General features: G+C 48.3%; 1 protein-coding gene across 1 annotated transcript; it reads right to left on the bottom strand.

The window, feature by feature from the left end:
• Window positions 1-1,482: 1,482 nt before the first annotated feature.
• LOC127302071 (tonoplast dicarboxylate transporter) lies at window positions 1,483-4,050 on the bottom strand. The gene is made up of 6 exons (XM_051332420.2): window positions 3,475-4,050; window positions 2,904-3,390; window positions 2,637-2,680; window positions 2,445-2,540; window positions 1,835-2,345; window positions 1,483-1,727 (listed from the first exon to the last, which is right to left on the bottom strand). The coding sequence occupies exons 1-6, from the start codon at window positions 3,922-3,924 to the stop codon at window positions 1,693-1,695; spliced, it is 1,623 nt and encodes a 540-aa protein (XP_051188380.1). The 5' UTR covers window positions 3,925-4,050; the 3' UTR covers window positions 1,483-1,692.
• Between the last annotated feature and the right edge of the window lie 16,933 nt (window positions 4,051-20,983).

Raw genomic sequence — 20,983 nt, 5'->3', positions numbered from 1 at the left:
AATTCACGGCGCATCATAATTTCATTAGAGACTCCTAGTCAAAATCTGGATCCATAGGAAATTACTAGGACTCCAAATCATAACAACTACCGTAGTCACTCCATTGTAGAGGGGGGGGGGGGGGGGGGTTATTATATTGTTATCCATCTGTTACCAAGTCATACTTATCAACTACCACAGCAGTTCATGATATCTTCCAATGCTTCGATCCATCTATACAAGTAATAAGATGATAGGGAAAGGTGTCAATTATAAAGGCATTGTTTGGTACATTTTGCAACTTGCTACTCATTATGCAGTTGCTACTCATTATGCAGTTGTTTATAGACAGAGTCGATCATACGATCTTACTCCAGATAGTGGAGTTGTTTATAGAGAGAAGAAACCTACAGGTCCTGGGAATAATTGGAATGCAACAATTATTTACACAACTTGAGAATGATTTAAGTCAGTCACTCGATACAATTCAGATAAGTATTATTAATTACTCAATATTTTATAATATTTGGTTAACATAAATATTAAATATTAAATTACAATTTCACAGATATACGTCATAGAATTAAGAACAAATAGTTTTGGCTGGTGTATTCTTGTTGTATTACAGGCACAAGAAGTATTTGACCACACAAGAATCGTCTATGGAAATTTTTGTGTTCCGACGAGTCAAAATAAATAAAACTATTTGTACTGAACTTTTATACTTGTTTATAACTCATTTTTTTAATTTACATTCGTAGGTTATACATCCTGATGCATTCAAATTGTATTGTCCAACAAAAATTACATTATTTAATTAAATGTATTGCGCCTAAAAGTATTTATAGATGATCCTTTCAAATATGAGAAAATAATAAAAGACATTTTTTGTCGCTTGCATGATTATAGTGCATATATTTTGTTTGTAACCTTACCTGTCTTGGTAAAGATCACTAAATTTTATGGTAAAAATATCTTGGTAGATATCTCTAGTTTATGACCAAGTATACTAAAATGAAATGTATATCGCGGAATCATTGATATGTTTTGCCAATTTGGGGAATACGATATTTTAACACACATACTAGCACAATCATTCCATTGCAGAAGGGGGTTATTACTATCTTGTTATCAATCTTATCATATCGTTTTGTTAGCAAATCATTCCATTCCATCTTTTTTTACCAGTGCAGATATCTTTCAATGGTCCGATCCATCTGCAAAGTGATAAGATGACAGGGAAAGGTCTCGATTACAAAGGCATTGCTTGGGACTTTCTGGGACTAGCTACTCTTCATGCATTTGTTTATAGAGAGGGGCAATTATACGATCTTACTCCTAACAGTTGAGTTGTTTATAGAGAGTAAGCACCTAGAAGATTTTTGTATCATCATCATCATGGAACTGTTCACATATAGGCAATTATGCAGTCTACCGAACCCATCTTTGCTTTGTGGTTTCAGAAAATGTGCACTAGTACATTAGAATGAAACGATGAAGAGATTCAAAAAAATTTCAATATATTCATATGCAATTGCTCAATACAAATATTCATCCATTTTGTAGATACAAAAAAGAATATGACCTCATATTCTTCATGAGGAAACTACATTGACTATACACTGTAAAACCTCAACATTCTACCACTACATCCTAGTCTACAGACTACATACCGTAATGCTTAAAAGGTGCAACTGAATTTTCAGTACGTTTCTATACCTTCTGATCCATGCCAAAAACGGCAGAACCTGCATCACATCAAGAAAATAACAGGATTCAGTGCTAGAGACGGAGTACCAGGCTTTGTTTTCAGAGTTTGTATCATTAGTTGTGCATGAATCTTAAGTAAAATTACCTAGCGTTGGCAGTAGGACAGTGAGAGCCGCAACGCCGACGATTTTCAGGGGCATTCCGGTGACCACCATATCCTTGATGGTGATGTAGCCGGTGCTGAACCCGACGACGTTGCCCGGCGAGCCGGTGGGCAGCAGGTACGAGAGCTGCGCGCCAACGGCGCCGGGCACCATGAGCAGCAGCGGGTGCACGCCGATGGTCTTGCCCAGCTCGGCGAGCAGCGGCAGAACAAGCGTGGTGGTGGCGTCGTCGGAGGTGAACTCTGTGATGAGGCCGCTGAAGACGCACGCCACGGCCGCGACGACGAGCGCTGGCGCGCCGCGGAGGAAGCCGAGCCCCTCCGAGAGGATGTCTGTCAGGCCGCTCTTCTGGAAGCCGTCGGCGATGGCGAAGCCGGCGCCGAGGAGGAGGATGATGTTCCACTGCAGCTTCCGGCACTTGCCCCAGTCCATGAGCTTCTCGCCGTCGTTCTTGCCGCTCGGGATTATAAAGAGCAGCGTCGCCATCATGATCTGCATTGCGAGCGAGTAGGTTCGTGTCACGTTGGCTGAACTAGTGCGACAGATTGTCCCTCGAAAATTAGAAAAGGTAATGTTGGTGAGAGTACTTACGGTGACAGTCCCATCCCCAACATTGCCGTGGAAGAGTACCGACCACCCAGGGATGTCGTCTGTCAGGCTCCGCGTCATCCATAGCACAATCAGACCCTGCAAACGAGTTAGAACCGATTCAGTATTTCAGTTATGTTACAGCAACACTGTGTTTCAAGGTTTAGGTAAAGAGAGGGGCTACATACAACTTACCCCGAAAACGGCAAGAACCATCTTCTCTGCAAAAGCCATTGGGCCTGGCACAAACAAAAATGGAGATCCTCATCAGACAGTGGAATTTATTTTCCAACGGCTGACAAGCGGCAAAATGTGGTTCGTTGCTGAGAGTGACTATGTAATGTTTGACCACCAAGGCTTGGTATGTCGACATTCAGAGAGCCAGATGGCCGGACCATGATATTGAATTGTAAAAGCATTTCTCCAGGTAGACAGAGAGAGAGCAAGAGAATGGCAACGTACCGAGCAAGCTGAGCTCCCTCCTGAGGTGGGTCCGGTCGAGGTAAGCGGAGAGCGCCGTCCCGGTGTTGTTGGAGCAGTACATGAGGCATAGCGTGGCCCAGAGCGCGGCGAAGAGGAGGAGCGCCATGGGGAGGCCGAAGGACATCCATGAGCTGAAGGTGATGGGGTCCTGCTCCGGGAAGTAGGTGGACCACATCCCCACCAGGATGATGTTGGCGCCGGTGCCCGTGAGCGTCGCCAGCCCGCCGATCGCGGACGCGTAGACGACGCCGAGCACCACCGCCTTGGAGAAGCGCCTGACCTCCCGCGCGTCTGCGGAAGACGCCTCGCCGGCGGGGAGCCTCTGCAGGATCCCGGTGGCCACCGGCATCATCATGAGGGTGCAGGGCGTGTTGTGGATCCACATGCTGATGAAGAAGGTCGTGCCGCAGATGCCCAGCAGCAGAAGCGGTGGCTTCACCGGGTCCCCGCAGAAGAGCGACGTGATCTGCGCATTGGAATGAACAGCCCAATGTTAGTTCTTTGATTGAGCCTTAACTCTGCTCTGAATCGATTGATTGATTGACCATACGTTGAGGGCGAGGCGGCGGTGGATGTTATAGTGCTCGATGGCCAGGGCGAGGATGAAGCTGCCGAGGACGAGGGAGATGACGTCGTCCATGTATGCTTTGGCGACGGCGTCGGCGTCGGAGACGCCGAAGACGGGGAAGAGGAAGAGCGGCGCCATGGACGCGACGGCGAGCGGCACGGCATCGGTGATCCACCAGATGAACACCCAGGCCAGCACGCCGAGCATGTTGCGTGCCGCGGTGTGCTGGGCGCCGAGGTCCACCAGCGCGCAGATCAGCGCGGCGGCCAGAGGGCCGGCCGCGACCGACAGGTACTTGTTTGCCAGCACCGACCTGAGCGGCGAGCAGGAGCGCCCGGCGCCGTCGTCCGTGATGTCGTCGTGCAGAGGCAGCAGCGGCCTCGTCACGTCATCCGACGAGCTCTCCCAGTGGCCGCTGCAGCGCGGGTCCATGGCCGGTGGTCGAGCTGAAGAATTCGTTAACAGCTTCGTTCGTTCGTTCCCCTGTCGTGTCGTGTCGTGTCGATCTGCAGCCAGCAGCCGCGTTCTTTCTCGGTTGCTTGTGGAGGTGTGGTGTCCAAAAAGTTTGGCCGTTCTTATAGGCGCGGGAACACGACACTGTTGGAAAAACTGGTCTAATGAAAATTTGAAAAGTATTGTGCTCATCTCCGAGTACACGACAAACTAAGAGCATTTTCCGTCGCGCCTCTCCTGACCCTCCCAAATGCTAACTGGGGGCGATAAATAGAAGGAAAGTACTGGACTTTTCCTGGAGATTTGATTTCCCAGCCTTGGGTTCCCGTGCTGACACGTGTCTTTTTTGCTGTCGGGTAGCAAAAAAATCCCATTTTTGTTTCAGTGTAGCAAAAAATAGTTCGCCGATGATAGAAAAGAAAAAAGACTGGACTCGCCGGAGACCTCACCGGAGAACTCGCCGGAGACCACGTAGCGAAAAAGTTATGCTATTGTAGCAAAATATATAAAAAAATTGTCGGAGACCGCGACGAGGCCTTGCTGGAGGCTTCGCCGGAGACCCCTTAGCAAATATATTGTGCAATTGTAGCAAAAACCGAAAATAGAAGTTATAGCAAGAAACAAATTCCTATGTTACAAAATCCACATGACAGAGATCTCGTCGGCTTCAACAGCGCCGCCCAAAGTTGCAGCAACTCCGTCCACCTAAGGCAGCAACTGCTCGGACCATCAGTAGCAACGTCGGACACCTAAGATAGCAAAATCCACCCTCCCCCGGTAGCAACACCAGATGGAAAAGGTAGCAATACCGGCCTCCGTCGGTAGCAACGTCAGGTGCCCAAGATAGCAGAACCTTAAACCTTGAGCAGCAAAAACCCCAAGACGGCGCGCGGCACATTGAGGTGTGCTTGTAGCACCAGCAGATGCTCCTCTCGGAGAACCTCTACGCCTTGATGGCCGATGGCGGGGAGAGGTGGACCTCGTGGGGCATGGCTGCACCTCTCGGCGGCGCGCGACGGCGCCAAATTCGACGTGGGGGCGGCAAAGGCGCACGAGCTGTGGTGGAGGCCGAACTCCGTGTGAGCACCGACAAGGACTCGGCTGCGCTACTGCAGAAGGATTAGGTCAGGGGAGGCGACGGACGCTCGCAGGGAGGCGGAGATCAGCGTGGGGGGCAACGAAGGGGTGCAAGCTGCTGGGGGCCGAGGTCGACGTGTGCGCCGACAAGGACGCGGCGGCGCAGATGCGGGAAGCTCGGTTGTCGCCGGTGTCGGAGGGAGTTGGGACCACGCGACGACCTTCAGGCGGCGAGGTACGCGAGCTCGGGGCGGCGAACGCCTTGGACCATGCGGCCGGGGCGCGGTGGCGTGGCAGGGGCGCGGCGGCGTGGTGGATTTCTCCTTCTCCATGGATGAACAACAATTGCAAGAGAGATAAGGAAGTAGATAAAGTTTCGTGGGAGGCCCCACCAATAATGCGACCTGCTGGACGGTAGCGCGTGCGCGTGATGATGGCCATCCAACGGCCGCAGAGCCGGAGGTTGGAGCGCGTTGTATCCCCGAGGGGGATTGAATCATTTTCCTAAATAGAAACACGCATCAGCTTGTTTTGGTGTGGCCATGTGACTAGGAGCGGCCTAAAAGAATTGCCTCCTTCTAACGCCAACCCCTACCCATAAAGGGTTGCCTGGAGGTGTCGGACATAAGGCATTGCCCACGCCATGTAAGATACCGATAATTGGGTGTCATCGGCCAAAGATCAAACTCATTTCCACCTCTCTACCTGGCCTCTCCTCGGATCAAGGCTTCTCTCACTCCAACAAATTGCCACTAAGGCTGTCCTCATTGCAGCCGCTTGTTTCGACGCCGATAGTTCAACAACGCCTACACCAATCTCCAGTTGTCGGTCACGGCCTTGGCTATCCCTCTTACCGCTCTTGTCGAGTCGCGACGATCTCGCAAGCCGGCTTGCATGCAAGGTGCTTGTCTGTGCCTCGGTAGGCTTCATTTTATAGACTTTTTGCTCTCGTCATTCTTCGCATGCTTGATTGCTCCATTAATGAGTTCTTAGAATACGTACATGGATGATGAGATGAGGATCCATCATTTCATAGAAAAATGAAGCCAATACCATCATCGATGAAGCTGAGCACTTGAAAATCCTTGTTTTTCTTCTTCAATTACAAACAGATGAGCTGAAGAATGTTGCAGCTAGAAGCGGAAGTTCGAAGTTTGGGGGAAAGAAGTACGTTGAGATCCTACAGCAAGGGGTGATCATCCGTACGATCGCCAGGGTCCTATTGCGACTGTTGGTCACCAGCTTCCTGCATAGTTTTCTTATTTCCTCGCCTTGCACCATGATATCTGTGATGCGGTTGTTCATCACCAGCCCCAAAATGATCCGGTAGAGCACATGTGGGCTCTCAAAAGGAGCCTTCACCCCGAGTCTCGCTCTAGTTTAACTTTATTCTATTCAAAGTGTGCCGATGATTTTATTTCTCTGATGATTGTTGTGGAAATAATTTTATTCAATTTGTGTGTTAAAAAATAGTTACACCCCTCTCAAATTTATCTATATAAGTATGTATGTAGACGTGTTTGAATTTGTAGATAAATATGAATATAGACAAACCAGAGTCACATATTTTTTTAACAACAAAAAGGTCGAAAAGATTTTTGGGTGTGGCGTATTGTAGATGAGATGCCCCCATATACCTGTATATCAGGGGAGAGGGAGTTGAGATGCTCTGATTGGTACAACAGTACGAGCATGGCCAGACAATTGCGAAAACGAAAGCAAATAATGGAGGCAACTACTTGTAGCAAGCACGCTGGCCCTCGTGTCCAACTATATATGTGAGAGGCTCCAGCTCCGACAAGTCATGTCACGGCAGGCCACGTCAGACACACAAATATGCAGCTACTAATATAGTATTTTCTACGTAACCCTTTTCGTGGCTATCCTCAAAACAAAATCGGAAGCCACTACCATAAAAAATCTTAAAAACAGAGTCTAATGATTGACAGAGGCAATGGTGTCCATGTGGCATCGAGATAGGCATGACGATCACTCGTCGAATCCCGGATAAGTGTTTGCCGTGGCAGCATGCTTTCTTCCCTGCCATGTGCCATGTTTGCGCCCCTCTTTGTTCTGGAGCCGAAGAGCGGTGAGGCGGAGCGTGCCATATTTTATTTTTCCTCCCTCGCCGCTCCCTACCCCCTTCAGAGATGCGGCGCGTAAGGCGGCAACATGCAGCGGTGATTACCTCCACGAGTATGCACATCTGAGCAAATGCATTCACCTATGCCAAGGGTGCAGAGGCCGCTGTGTGGTATCACATCTGGTGCACATTCCGTTGAGAATGACAGGGTTTTCTCTTGTAAATTGAGGGGGGGGGGGGGGAGAACGTGGACCAAGCGATGACATCGTGCTCCCTTCTCGTGGACGAGGACCAACGCCGCACCCTTACTCCGTGAAGCCTGGCCGGTCAGCGTCACCCGAATCGAGGAGGTGGAGCTCCAACGGTGAGGCCGGCACGCTCAAATCTCAATGCAACAGAGTGCACCCTAGTTCACCGCCCGCCTTGCCTCCAGTTAGGTCTCGTGGGTGCTTGTGTTGCCATCGTCGTCACTCAAATTGGTGGGTGGTTGACGCGGGAGTGGTTGGATGTGAAAGATGGTTATGGCATGTGGGCCAGCTTTATCAGTTAGAGGACCTATTATTCAGTTAGTGCAATAAAGATCCAAGTTTCAATTTAGACCGAGATTTAACAGTTTAGTGTACAAATGAGGTATTTAACGCTTCGTGGTTCATTTTGTACAACCTCTATGAGTTGAGGTTTTAGAATAGGCTTTTTTTTTCCCGAAGTGAAAAGTATGCTCGTCCATGTACGAGTGCCCACTGGCCTTGGCTGATTGGTACGAACATACATGGGCCCAGATAATGGCGACAAGGAAAGCAATCAGTAGTGTAGCTATCAGCAGGTCCAAGTGTCCAAGTAAGCGAGAGGCTGCACCTCCGACAAGTCATCTCACGGCGGGCCACGTCAGACACATATATATTCAAGTGTTCCCGTACACGATCTTTTTTGCGTGGCTATCCTCAAATGTATAATTTACACAATCTTTTTCCCGTGGCTATCCTCGATTGGAATTCGCAAGCCACTACCACGAGACAAGTCGTAAAAGAATTTGGCGTAATGATTGACAGAAGTTGGAGTAACGGTGTCGACCTGGCATCCAGATAGGCTCGACGATCGCCGGGCGGAGGCCGGATAAGTCTCCGTCGTGGCAAGCCGCCGACGCTGACGTGCGTTCCGGCCCTGTCCCGTGCCGCGCTCGCGCCCCCGCTTGGAACCGGCTCGTCGGGAGCCGAAGAGCTGACCGCGGTTGGTGCTCGGACGGGGCGACCTGCCGGCGCCCCGGCCGCCACAGTCCCCCACGCTGACGGCGACCCGCCGTGGTCTACTGGTCTTATCTGGACATGTCGACATACTGGACACGGTAGCTTGCGTTCTCCGTGCGTGTTACTGCCGCGAGAGTTTGCATGTATGCGCACGCCATGACGTGCGCCGTGTTGACAATCGGCAGCTCTATCGGGCAACGGAAGAAGGTTCCAATTCCAGAGACACGTACGGTGTACTCGCGCGCGGTGGATGCGGCAGCGCCGCCGGCGCCGGCGGAGAGAGAGCTCCGATCGCGCTTCTCGTGCGTCGATCACCGCCGCTGCGTCTCGCTACACGTCAGCTACCCGAAGCTGGCCCCTGTCGCAATCGCGATCGCGAGTCCTCATCATTGACAAGCCGACGAGCATGATTGCATATAAGATCCATCCGGGCTGGACGCGATAATCGACGGACTCAGGCGGCGCCTCCCCGGGATGCGACCGCGCCGCTCAGATTGTGCTCCTCGTGCGCCTCAGTCTTGCTACACGTCAGTTAATTACCTGAAGTTGGCCGGTCCCCGTCGCAAAATTGCGGTTCCCCGTCACTGACAGACAAGTGGAGGAGGACGAGCATTATTGCCGGCCGATCCGGCAACGGCAACGGCACGACGCGACAGTCCTGGCCGGGGTGGGCCGCCGCGCCACCGCCCGGAGAGGCGGTGTTTTCCCGATAGGCGCAGGCCGGCGCGCCAACTCCGATCGGCTGCCCGTTGCACTTCCCGCGTTCGTGGGGATCAGGTCCGGTATCCGCGCCGCGCAGGCACTATTATTTCCAACTGGAATTCGGGGAATCGCGTTGCGTGACGGTTCACTGCAGCCGTGTCAGCCATTCGGCAAGCAATCGTGCAAGCTAGCTGGTCGATCGATGCTGATCTTTCTTCTTCTTTTATTATTCAGATCGTGTGACACTGATGAGTTGAACAGCGAGTTGAATTTTGTAGCAATGCTGATTTGCAACTGGTACACGTTCTGGGCTTGATGCCTTTACCAGCTCGGCATCACTGATGACTGAGTTGAACGGGAGTATTGTAGCAATGCTGATTTGTAACTGGTACATTCAGGGCTTGACCAGCTCGGAGTACACACTGTTAGCACGTGCGCGTGCCACGAACCCATCCACCGCGACAGTCGTGTTTTTGTAACGGAGCGACGGTATTTGTGGCTCTGCAGCACTCCCTTTCCACGGTGCAGGCGTCCAATAGACGAAGCGCGCGTGCCTTGTCAACCGAATCACGAGAGCGAAACTGAAGTTGGTAGGTACGAGAAAGTTCCAGGTCGGTACAAGCTAGTGCACTGAATATTCAGTTGGAGTGATTGGTAGTACATGTCGTCCGTCCTGCCCCAAGTGCGTGGCCACGGCCAAGGCCAAGGCCAAGGCAATGCGCCGACGAGACATTGCTGCCTTAGAGCATGTCTAAGAGCATGTCTAACAGGCCCCTTATAACCCGCCCACCCCGTAAAATTTCGGCGAGATACGGGGCAGGCGCGGTTTGGGCCGTCTAGCAGGCCCCGTATTCGGGCCGCCCCGTTTCGGCGGAATATGGGGCCCAGGAAATCGGCCCCTCCGCCCCCTACTTATACCGGGCGCAGGTGCGAGTGAGTGGTTAACCCCTCCGCCCCCTACTTATACCGGGCGCAGGTGCGAGTGAGGGGTTAACCCCTCACTCGCAACCCTAGCTCCGCCGTGCGCCGCCGCTTCCTCCTCCTGCTCCGGCGAGCAATTAGTCGCTCCCCCGCGCCGCATTCCACCCGCCGCCACCTGCATGGACTCCCGCCGCCGTAGTAGCGCCTCGCCGGCGAGCGGATCGAAGCGATCCCGCTCGCCGGACACCGTGGAGGAAGCGTGGCGGCTCAAGTGCAAGCGCTCCGCCGCGGGGAGCCGCCGTGCGGCGTGCCGGTACGCCGGCGCGCTGTACGTGCCGGATCCGCTCCGGGAGTACGCCGCGAGTGGGCGGTGGTACCGGCAAGACCCGCCGCTCAAGCCGATGAGCGGCGAAGCCTTCGAGAAGTGGCTCGCCGAGTGGCAGCGCGACCGCGCGGCGAAGGCGGCATGGAGGGCGACCATCGGCAGCACCAACGGCGGAGGAAGCGGAGGCGGCGAGGAGGAAGAGGAGGCGGCGGAGGAGGACGCGGCCTTCCGGCGTGCGGTGGCCGAATCCGAGGCAGATGCCGCCGAGAAAGCTCGGGCGGAGGCAGAGGAGGAGGCGGCGGCCATCGCCGCCGTGGCGGAATTCCAGGCGAAGGAGGCTGCCGCCAGGGCGGAGGAGGAGGCTGCCGCCAGGGCAGAGGAGGAGGCTGCCGTCAGGGGGCCTTTCGTGCCATTCATCATCCTCGAGTAGCTAGGATCGCAGTAGATCGCTATGTATATGTATGATCCAGTGTATGATCAATGAAGATGAACTATGGTTTAATTTTCCCGGGTTTTAATTTTTAAAAATACAGGGCGAAATACGGAGTCTGCTAGACGCACTTTTGGGATACGGGGCAAAAAACTCGCGTTATACGGAGCAGAGAAATAAGGGGCCTGTTAGACCTGCTCTTATGGCCCTTATCCTGTCACATAGTACGTGCAGATGTTGCCTCGAGCCTGGTTGGTTGCGAGCCAAACAGAACAGACATGTTCAGGCCTCTACTAATCTGCAGTTTCATCCTGTCTTCAGACTCTTCATCTTGCATTCTTGCTCGAATCAGGCCTCTCCAAATCCAATGCATATACAGACTATAAGCAGAACAATCAACACGTACGCAATTTGTGAACCTATGAACGCGGCTTACTACCATACATCTCAACCCCGGAGTGGGCGATGAGATTTCTTGGAAGCTCACGGCAAATGGCCTCTACTCCACCAAATCGGTCTATGAGATGCAATTCTTCGGCTCCACCACATCCCCCGTGAACAAGATGGTTTGGAAGGCTTGGGCACCACCTAAGATCAATTTTTTTGCTTGGCTTGCGAATCAAAATAGGCTTTGGACGGCCGACCGGTTGGCGAAGAGAGGGTGGCCAAATTGCGGCCCTTGCCCCCTATACAAACAATGTGTGGAAACCGTTGACCACCTCTTCGTCCATTGCCGCTTCACTACTCGCTTATGGACCGCCGTCAAGCAATGGTTGGATATATCCGAAGACGTCCAACATGATTCGACAAACTTCACCATCTCCGAATGGTGGCAATTCATGGCGGGGGGAACCGCCAAAAACCGCAAGACCATGGCTTCCATCACCCTCCTTGTTTCTTGGGAGGTGTGGAATGAGCGTAATGATAGGGTCTTCCGCAACAAAAGCGCTCCGTTTGATGTAGTTTTTGATAGAGTTAAGAGAGAGGCTAGGCTTTGGGTTATTGCGGGCGCCAAAAATTTGGACGGAATGATGCCGGGAGATGTAATTCAATTACATGTACTTTCATGTTAAACTTCTTCACTTAATCAATAGATTGGAAAGCTTTTGCCTCCGTTTTAAAAAAAAACACGTACGCACGGTGTATAACTGCGTATCTTCCAGCTAAACGGAAGGATGGACGTACGCGCCACCGTCGGCGCGCCAGTCCACGTCCGTCTGTGTCAGTGCAATGCAAATGCAACCATTGAGGCGACCGACGACAAGTCCGAATACCCCAGATGCAGCCTTCGCCAGGTCGCCCAACCGAAACATCGGAAGCGGCCACACGTACCGAGCTGGGAGGATCTGCAGCTCGTCTGCAAATTGTGCACGGCAGCTCGGCGCGGGTTTTTGTTCAGGTTTTACGTGGTGCAGAATACATATGGGAGCCGTAGAGCTTACATAAGGGGATTAGCTAGGTTAACACGTGTTCTAACATGTTTGCATATCAAGAGCTTGTATAATGATCGAGGTGACGTCTTTATTATGTTTGACACATCGAATTTTTGTTTAGTTATAAAAGAGAAACTGAATAAAAATGAAAAAAAGTTATGCTTTCATAGCTAAGCCATGATCTTTTAGGAAATAGGAGAATGATATATTTTCCATCGTTTCATTTGTCTTTCCTTAGCAACACAGTTTTCTACTAAAAATAATAATTTCTCAACAAATAATGATAGGGATAATGCATTGTACTGATTATACATATTGTCTTCTCTAGATAACGTGACCGACTAAAAAAGATGTGGCTTCCATACCATTGTACTTACATGCCCTAGAACACCTTGTCTAGATATAATAACTAATAAATACAAATGTTAAACACTACCTACTTTGTGCCTAGGCTAGCTATAGTGCTAATATCATAGCTAGTATCATGCATATGCCTCCCTTACCGCCGCAGGAGAAACTTGAGATGAGGCGCCACCGGCAAAGAACCATGCATGTTGGAGCAGAGCGCCATACGGTAGGGGAATCGTGGAGGAGAGGGGGAAGCAACGATGTGTGGATCAGGAAGAGGGCGGGTTCGTGCGGCCGTGGAGGGGCCGTTTTCTTTTGTTGAACCGGTTTATGATAATCACATCACATATGTTTCTGTATTGCTAGTATATTGTTTGCCGAAGAAGTTGAATATTGCTTCATGCAAGTTATTTGCGCTAGGACGAGTCAAAAAAAATTAAACTGTTTGTACTAAACTTCTATACTTGTTTACAACTCACTTTTAAGTCATTCATAGCAATACATCATGCAAAATTTAAACAATATTATGTTATAAAAGTTACATTAATTTATTGAATACATTGCACCTCAGAAATATTTGAACAAGATCCTCTCATATATATATAAAAAATAAAATTCCGAACCACATATTTTCTAAGATAAATTTGTGCTAGTTGCATGATTATAGTGTATACATTTTGTGTCTTGCCAGAGACCGCCGAATTCATGCTAAGTAATATCTTGATAGGGGTTTCTAGTTTATGACTTAACTATACAGAATAAAAACATATAGAGTTTATATCACTGAATCGACGAGATGTTCTATATAGTTGCGAGGTGAAGTATGGGTGTTCTATACCTTTTACTGAAATAGCACCACTCTAGCCGCCCCTCGACCATAGCCACCCCTCCACCCTAGCCGGCGCCCACCCTCTCTCCCGGCGCCACCGCCCAGCCTCCACCACCTACCCCTCCCACCCCTCTCCTTCCTCCCCACCCGATCTTCACCCCGGGTAGTCTCACGCGAGGCAGCTCCGGTCGACGACCCAAACCCTACCCAGAGGCCGGCCGATCTCCCTCCTCCTGGCCGCTGCCGCCATCGGGTTCGGCGGTGGAGGCCGCGTACGGCTGCCAAAGGCAGGGCAATGGTGGCGTGCCCATGGACTCCCCTTCGCTCGGAGGCGGAGTACTTCAAGGGCAGCGACGGTGGACGGCGGGTCTGGTGGTGGTGGCTGATACGTCCATTTTACATCACTATTTTATATCATAATTTACTGTTATTCATTGATATATTTCATATTTAGAGATGATACTTATGTTATTTCACCTATTTTGCATGTTTTATGATTATCGGAGAATCATTCACCGGAGTCAGGATTCTGCTGGAAAAAGCACCGTCAGAATGCAATATTTCTGGAGATCAACAGTTGACGGAAATTATACCGAAGATCTTATTTTTCCCGAAGACGAAGCCAGCCAAAAGGAGGGACCGAGGAGGGCCGCCATGGGCCCCCCATAGGCCGGCGCGGGCCCTGGCCTGGCCGCGCCGCCTTGTGGGGAGGGGGCCCACAGCCCCCTTCGGCCGCCTCTCCTCCGCGTACTTCTTCGCCCCGAAAATGCGGTGACCCAGCATACCACTTCATGTTGTAGTATACAAGTCGTTGATATGATCTTTGTGAAGGGACTTCTTCACAATTGCCATATCCCTCAGAGTGGTACAACAGAAACATTGCAGGTCATAACACTCCATATATTATTACAAACATTGTCTTAACAAGTTGGTATTCTCACAGGTCTTATGAGAACACCCTAAGATACTACTTAAGTACGATTACAACTCATAACCATATATAAAAGAGAGCTCAACAACTTATTTAGGTAAGTTCTACGTTGCTCGGCTCTATGATGCTAGGGTATATCACTACTCCTCCACCTCCGTGTCATCGGGTCCGTAGACTATCCCATAGTCTACTCCTTCCACTCCGCCGGTAAGATCAGGTTCCTCGTAGACCAGCTCGTAACTTCCTTCTGGTGCTCCATCGTTGATGGCCTCCACTTCCGGATCACAGTCTAGCAAGGGTGTCGAAAGAAAGTGAGTACAGAGGTACTCAGCAAGTTCTAAAAGAGTAAAAAGGTGTTTGATGCACTAGCTACGACCATTGATCAGGAAATCGCGGGTCAATGCATGTTTTGAAATCATTTCTTCAAAAGGTTGCTTTTATTATGAAAACTATGCCCGTCAGTCTTCACAGGTTGACCAGAAGTTCGTGGAGTTCCTTTCCTGCCGCGTTCGCAGTTCCCTTCCCGGAACAAGGAGTGACAGCCACAATTTGATACACTCTGCAGAGGTGCGTTACTTTTCCCACAAGAGATTCCACCCTTTTTGCCATCCGCAGGGACTTGCCCCCGTTCACACTTCCTTTGGTGTGAGGCCAGGTATAAAGATCCAAGCCCACACCGCCTTCTCCGCGACTGCAAACCCACCCTTTTGTCCAACCGTACACCCCCAGTAGACTTCTCCCGATAATACGGCTTTACTCACGGTGTACTTTGGACAATCCATCATAGACCGTAGAGCTCAACATCACTAATGGATGGAGATTTAAAAGGCTATCCCAACCTACGGCAGTGCCTCCAACACCCCGCAGCTCTACCAGTCCGTTAGCGTGCAGAAGGGAAAAGATACGACTGGCTTCCCTAGAGCCATTATAGATCTCATGGTTAACGCGGTTTGTACGGCGCTAGAATCACTGGACGGCATTGGTAGTTAATCCTAGGTTAATATAACCCATGCAATGGAACCTCCACCATATCAACACATACCATGGTTCCATTGCCAGCCACATAGTCATATTCATAGTTGGAAAGTAACATTTTATTTGTGATGCAGGAATGATAAGTATATAGCTTTGCATTAAAGTGATAGAAAATACTCAAGTTGACATGAGCAAGGGTGAACTTGCCTGTGGACTGCGAGATAGTGCAATTCAATGCAGTTGATGGAACCTGGACCTCGGGTTCTGTAAGAAGCATCATTGTCCGGTAAGGACAATGTTATAAAAATCCAAATAATGCAATCATGAATGTATTATTTTATGTTGAATCCCTTTACCCCAATGAGTCATTACAATTTAGGTTTGAGTTAAGATTTATGCCTTTGGCAATAACTTGCAATTGTTTTAATGTGTAAGCCACTTTAATTCTCATAAAGTAAAATGATTCAAAGTAAAACTACTTTACCTTGGTGATTCATTATTCATTCCAAAAATGATTTGAAATCATAGAGTTGCCTCTATATTTTTGGAATAAAAAGGGAATAGAGTATTTTTCTTTGAAAAATACCTTTCTCAATAGAAATGACTTGGAATAATAGAATTTCATTTTGAAATGTTTGAAAATAAGTATTTGAACTTATTTGAGATTTTTCCTTGATTTATAAATACAAGGGAATAATAGTTTAAAATTCCAAGTTATTACTTTAAATTCATTAAATTCATAAATTTGAATTTGTTTCTTAAATTCTATTTCATATTTTATTCTGGTTAAGAATAATTTTTCATTCACTAATCCAATTTTTAATGGATTTTTAGAGTTGTATTTTATTTACTAAAAAATGGTGAAATTCTGGCTATTTTCTTAATTGTGAAATGACCAGAATACCCCTGGCCCCTATTGGACCAGCCCATTAACTAAAGCCCATGGGACAACCCACTAAGGCGTGCCCCATAGCGGGTCGGTGGCGCCGAAGCGGCCCACCTCTCTCACTCACTCGTCTCTCTCACTCGCTCGTCCTAACCCTAGTTTATGGCGACTCGCGAGGCGATGGCGTCGCCGCCATGGCCGCCGCCGTGCTCCGGCCACCTCCTTGCTTCCCGGACCTCGCCACCTATCTGATCTGCACCGCCGCGAGACGATCTATCGATCTATCCGCGTGGTTTCTCCGATTGCCTCCTCTCCTGGCGAATCGCCCCCTCTCTGGATCCACTGGAGATTCGCCTCGGCCGATTGGGTGTTCTCCGACGAGCTCTCGTCCTCGCCGTCGACGTGTGCGCTCCTGAGACCGACCTGGCGCGGGTGCTGCTCGCAGTATCTGTGCCGTCGTCTTCGTGCCGTGCTGCTGTGGTGGTGTTCGTGTTCGTGTTCATCGGCGTAACGCCGGCGACTTCCCTAGGTTTTGCAGCTGCTATGGCCGCGCGAGCACTGCCTCGCCATGCCCTAGCCTCTGCCACCAGGCGCGTGTAAGTGTTCTGCTCCTTCTCCTTCTCCTCTCTATGCCTGTGCGCCTCCCAAGCTACTGTGCTTCTTCTTCCCCTTGTTCTACTGCTCTCTGATGATCCTGTGATCACACAGAGCCTTGCCATTGCTGCCTAAGCTACCTGTACTTCCATTTTCTGCAAACTATGGCCAATTTACCAATCTCTGGTACTGGCCGGGGTTGCCTTGCTTGCTGTACATGCCATGTGTTGATTGCCTATTGCTCCTATCATGCTCTGATCTTGCTATGCTATGATGTAATTGCTTATAAGCTTGCTATGCCATGCTGTTCATGCTTATGGGCTTGCTTGTGCTTACTGGCATACTATTCTTGCTTGTCTAGGTGCACTGCTATGCATCTGTGACACTTGTGAATGCCAGTGATGCTTGTGAGGTGCTTCTGTGCCTCCTGTGTAATCCAATGATCCATTGGATCAACCATTTCTTGTTGGCTAGCTTATCTGTGTGGCTTGACTTGATTCAATTGATCCATTTGATCAATTAAATGTCAATGGCTTGATTGATGATTTATTTATGTGGCTAAGTGAATCATTTCCTTACTGATGCTGATGCTCAAGCATGATTATGCTACTGTATGTAAGTGTTGTTGCTCTTCCTAGCTCACTGGACTTGATCCAGTGGCTATGATGCAGTGACATGTGCTGTGTTACCTCACAGTGTGCTACAGTTAATAAATAGCATGGATTTGTTATGTATTCATGCTTGAATAAATTAATTCATGATGAACTGCTTATGCAGTGATGATTTAATTACTTGCTTGTGTATGAATTTGCTGTTCATGATTAATTGACAAGCAAATGAATCTGAATCCATCTCTGGATAATGATGCTTTGTATTTGGCTTTACTTTGAATGGTGCTAAGTGTGGTGTGACCTCAGTAGCCTTGCTATTGACTGGTTGCTCACTTGGTTGGTTGGATCTTGTGGGCTACTCATCTTTGCTTGCATATTTGGGGATCATACTAACTATGAATGCCAATATGCTTGCCTGTGAAGAATTCTAGGGTTTTACTGATGGTTATATGCTTAGGATTTTCTGTATAGTCTTTACTAGCTGCTATTCATTGCAATACATCTACTGGTGCTATCTGTGCATGAGATCTTGCTTTTGTGCACAAGATCTGTACCTGGATGATTTCAATTTTAGTGGCTTTTAGACTGGCAGTAATCCTTTGTGAAAACCAAGTGATGATTTACCCTTTTGAGCATCTGCTAAATCCCATGACTATGTCATGCATGATTTATGGATTAGATCCATTGGATCTTCTCCAGGAACTTGATATACCTTGTTCCAGCTCCTAGATTGAAATATTTTGTTGTTGCAGACTTGTGGTTTGTGTCACAGCCCTTCACCTCCAGGTCTTGTTTGATCTTCTCAGGTCACCACGATTTCTGGTGGCTGAGTGGTTGTGTGTGTTGATTCTGTTCTTGAGCAAGAACTGGATGAACTCTGTTGTTCTAGCTTCACCCTTACCTGGTGAATCCTTATCTGGTCGACTGGTCACTGTTCTAGAGTTTGTACTCCTTTTATATGAGCCCTACTTCTACTCTTGCCATGACACACAAGCCTGGCTTGCCTTGTGACTAAGCCTTTGCATGGCCTTGCTGTGGCTTGCACAGCACACATGAGTTGTGTGCTCTCATATGCTGAAACTTGAGCCCTCTGGTGGTGCTCAGTTTTGGTCTGCTTGATCCTATCTTGTGATGTCCAGGCTTTGGACAAGCACAAGTGTGCAGTGATAGTGTGCCTTGCTGCTTGTGACGGTAAAGCACACGTCCGTTGGGAACCCCAAGAGGAATGTATGATGCGTACAGCGGCAAGTTTTCCCTCAGTAAGAAACCAAGGTTTATCGAACCAGTAGGAGCCAAGAAGCACGTTGAAGGTTGATGGCGGCGGAGTGTAGTGCGGCGCAACACTAGGGATTCCGGCGCCAACGTGGAACCTGCACAACACAACCAAAGTACTTTGCCCCAACTTAACAGTGCGGTTGTCAATCTCACCGGCTTGCTGTAACAAAGGATTAGATGTATAGTGTGGATGATGATGTTTCCAGAAAACAGTAGAACGAGTATTGCAGTAGATTGTATTCGATGTAAAGAATGGACCAGGGTCTGCTTGATCTCCTGAATCCCCCGAGATGGGATTGGCGGCGGCGGCGTCTCTGGAAGGTTTTCCGTATCGTGGCTCTCGGTACTGGAGTTATTCTCGACGAAGGCTTATGTAGGCGGAAGGGTAGGTCAGGGGGCGCCACGAGGGGCCCACACGCTAGGGCCGCGCGGCCAGGGGCTGGGCCGCGCCGCCCTACTGTGTGGCCGCCTCGTCGCCCCACTTTGTTTCCCTTTCGGACTTCTGGAAGCTTCGTGGAAAAATAAGATCCTGGGCGTTGATTTCGTCCAATTCCGAGAATATTTCCTTACTAGGATTTCTGAAACCAAAAACAGCAGAAAACAACAACTGGCTCTTCGGCATCTTGTTAATAGGTTAGTGCCGGAAAATGCACAAATATGACATAAAGTATGTATAAAACATGTGTGTATCATCATAAAACAAGCATGGAACATAAGAAATTATCGATACGTTGGAGACGTATCAGCATCCCCAAGCTTAGTTCCTACTCGTCCCGAGTAGGTAAACGATAACAAAGATAATTTCTGAAGTGACATGCTATCATAATCTTGATCAATACTATTGTAAGTACATGTAATGAATGCAGCGATCCGAAGCAATGGTAAAGACAATGAGTAAACAATTGAATCATATAGCAAAGACTTTTCATGAATAGTACTTTCAAGACAAGCATCAATAAGTCTTGCGTAAGAGTTAACTCATAAAGAAATAAATTCACAGTAAAGGCATTGAAGCAACACAAAGGAAGATTAAGTTTCAGCGGTTGCTTTCAACTTGTAACATGTATATCTCATGGATATTGTCAACATAAAGTAATATAATAAGTGCAATATGCAAGTATGTAGGAATCAATGCACAGTTAACACAAGCGTTTGCTTCTTAAGATGGAGAGAAGTGGGTAAACTGACTCAACATAAAAGTAGAAGAATGGCCCTTCGAAGAGGGAAGCATCGATTGCTATATTTGTGCTAGAGCTTTTATTTTGAAAACAAGAAACAATTTTGTCAACGGTAGTAATAAAGCATATGCATTATGTAAATTATATCCTACAAGTTGCAAGCCTCATGCATAGATTACCAATAGTGCCCGCACCTTGTCCTAATTAGCTCGGATTTTCATGGATTATCATCGCAATACATATGTTTTAACCAAGTATCACAAAGGGTTACCTCTATGCCGCCTGTACAAAGGTCTAAGGAGAAAGCTCGCATTGGATTTCTCGCTTTTGATTATTCTCAACTTAGACATCCATACCGGGACAACATAGACAATAGATAATGGACTCCTCTTTAATGCATAAGCATTCAACAGCAAATAATATTCTCATAAGAGATTGAGGATGGTTGTCCAAAACTGAAACTTCCACCATGGATCATGGCTTTAGTTAGCGGTCCAATGTTCTTCTCTAACAATATGCATACTCAAACCATTCAACTCATGATAAATCACCCTTACTTCAGACAAGACGAACATGCATAGCAACTCACATGATATTCAACAAAGGGTAGTTGATGGCGTCCCCAGGAACATGGTTATCGCTCAACAAGCAACTTAATAAGAAATAAGATACATAAGTACATATTCAATACCACAATAGTTTTTAGGCTATTTGTCCCATGAGCTATATATTGCAAAGACAAAGAATGGAAATTTTAAAGGTAGCACTCAAGCAATTTACTTTGGAATGGCGGTGAAATACCATGTAGTAGGTAGGTATGGTGGACACAAGTGGCATAGTTTTTTTGGCTCCAGGATTTGGATGCATGAGAAGTAATCCCTCTCAATACAAGGCTTAGGCTAGCAAGTTTGTTTGAAACAAACACAAGTATGAACCGGTACAGCAAAACTCACGTAAAAACATATTGCAAGCATTATAAGACTCTACATTGTCTTCCTTGTTGTTCAAACCCTTACTAAAAAATATCTAGACCTTAGAGGGACCAATCATGCAAACCAAATTTTAGCAAGCTCTATGTATTTATTCACTAATAGGTGCAAAGTATATGATGCAAGAGCTTAAACATGATCCTTATGAGCACAAGAATTGCCAAGTATCAAATTATTCAAGACATTCTACCAATTACCACATGTAGC

Source organism: Lolium perenne, chromosome 5 (genome assembly GCF_019359855.2).
Source record: "Lolium perenne isolate Kyuss_39 chromosome 5, Kyuss_2.0, whole genome shotgun sequence".
NCBI lineage: Eukaryota > Viridiplantae > Streptophyta > Magnoliopsida > Poales > Poaceae > Lolium > Lolium perenne.
The sequence above is the reverse complement of the archived record's forward strand: the minus strand, read 5'-3'. Positions and strand labels throughout refer to the sequence as shown.

Coding starts and splice junctions, on each gene's coding strand:
- LOC127302071 (XM_051332420.2), bottom strand. CDS start 3,924: ATGGACCCGCGCTGCAGCGGCCACTGGGAGAGCTCGTCGGATGACGTG. Junction 3,391..3,474: donor ACCGCCGCCTCGCCCTCAAC/GTATGGTCAATC, acceptor TCCAATGCGCAG/ATCACGTCGCTCTTCTGCGG. Junction 2,346..2,444: donor TTGGGGATGGGACTGTCACC/GTAAGTACTCTC, acceptor CTCGCAATGCAG/ATCATGATGGCGACGCTGCT.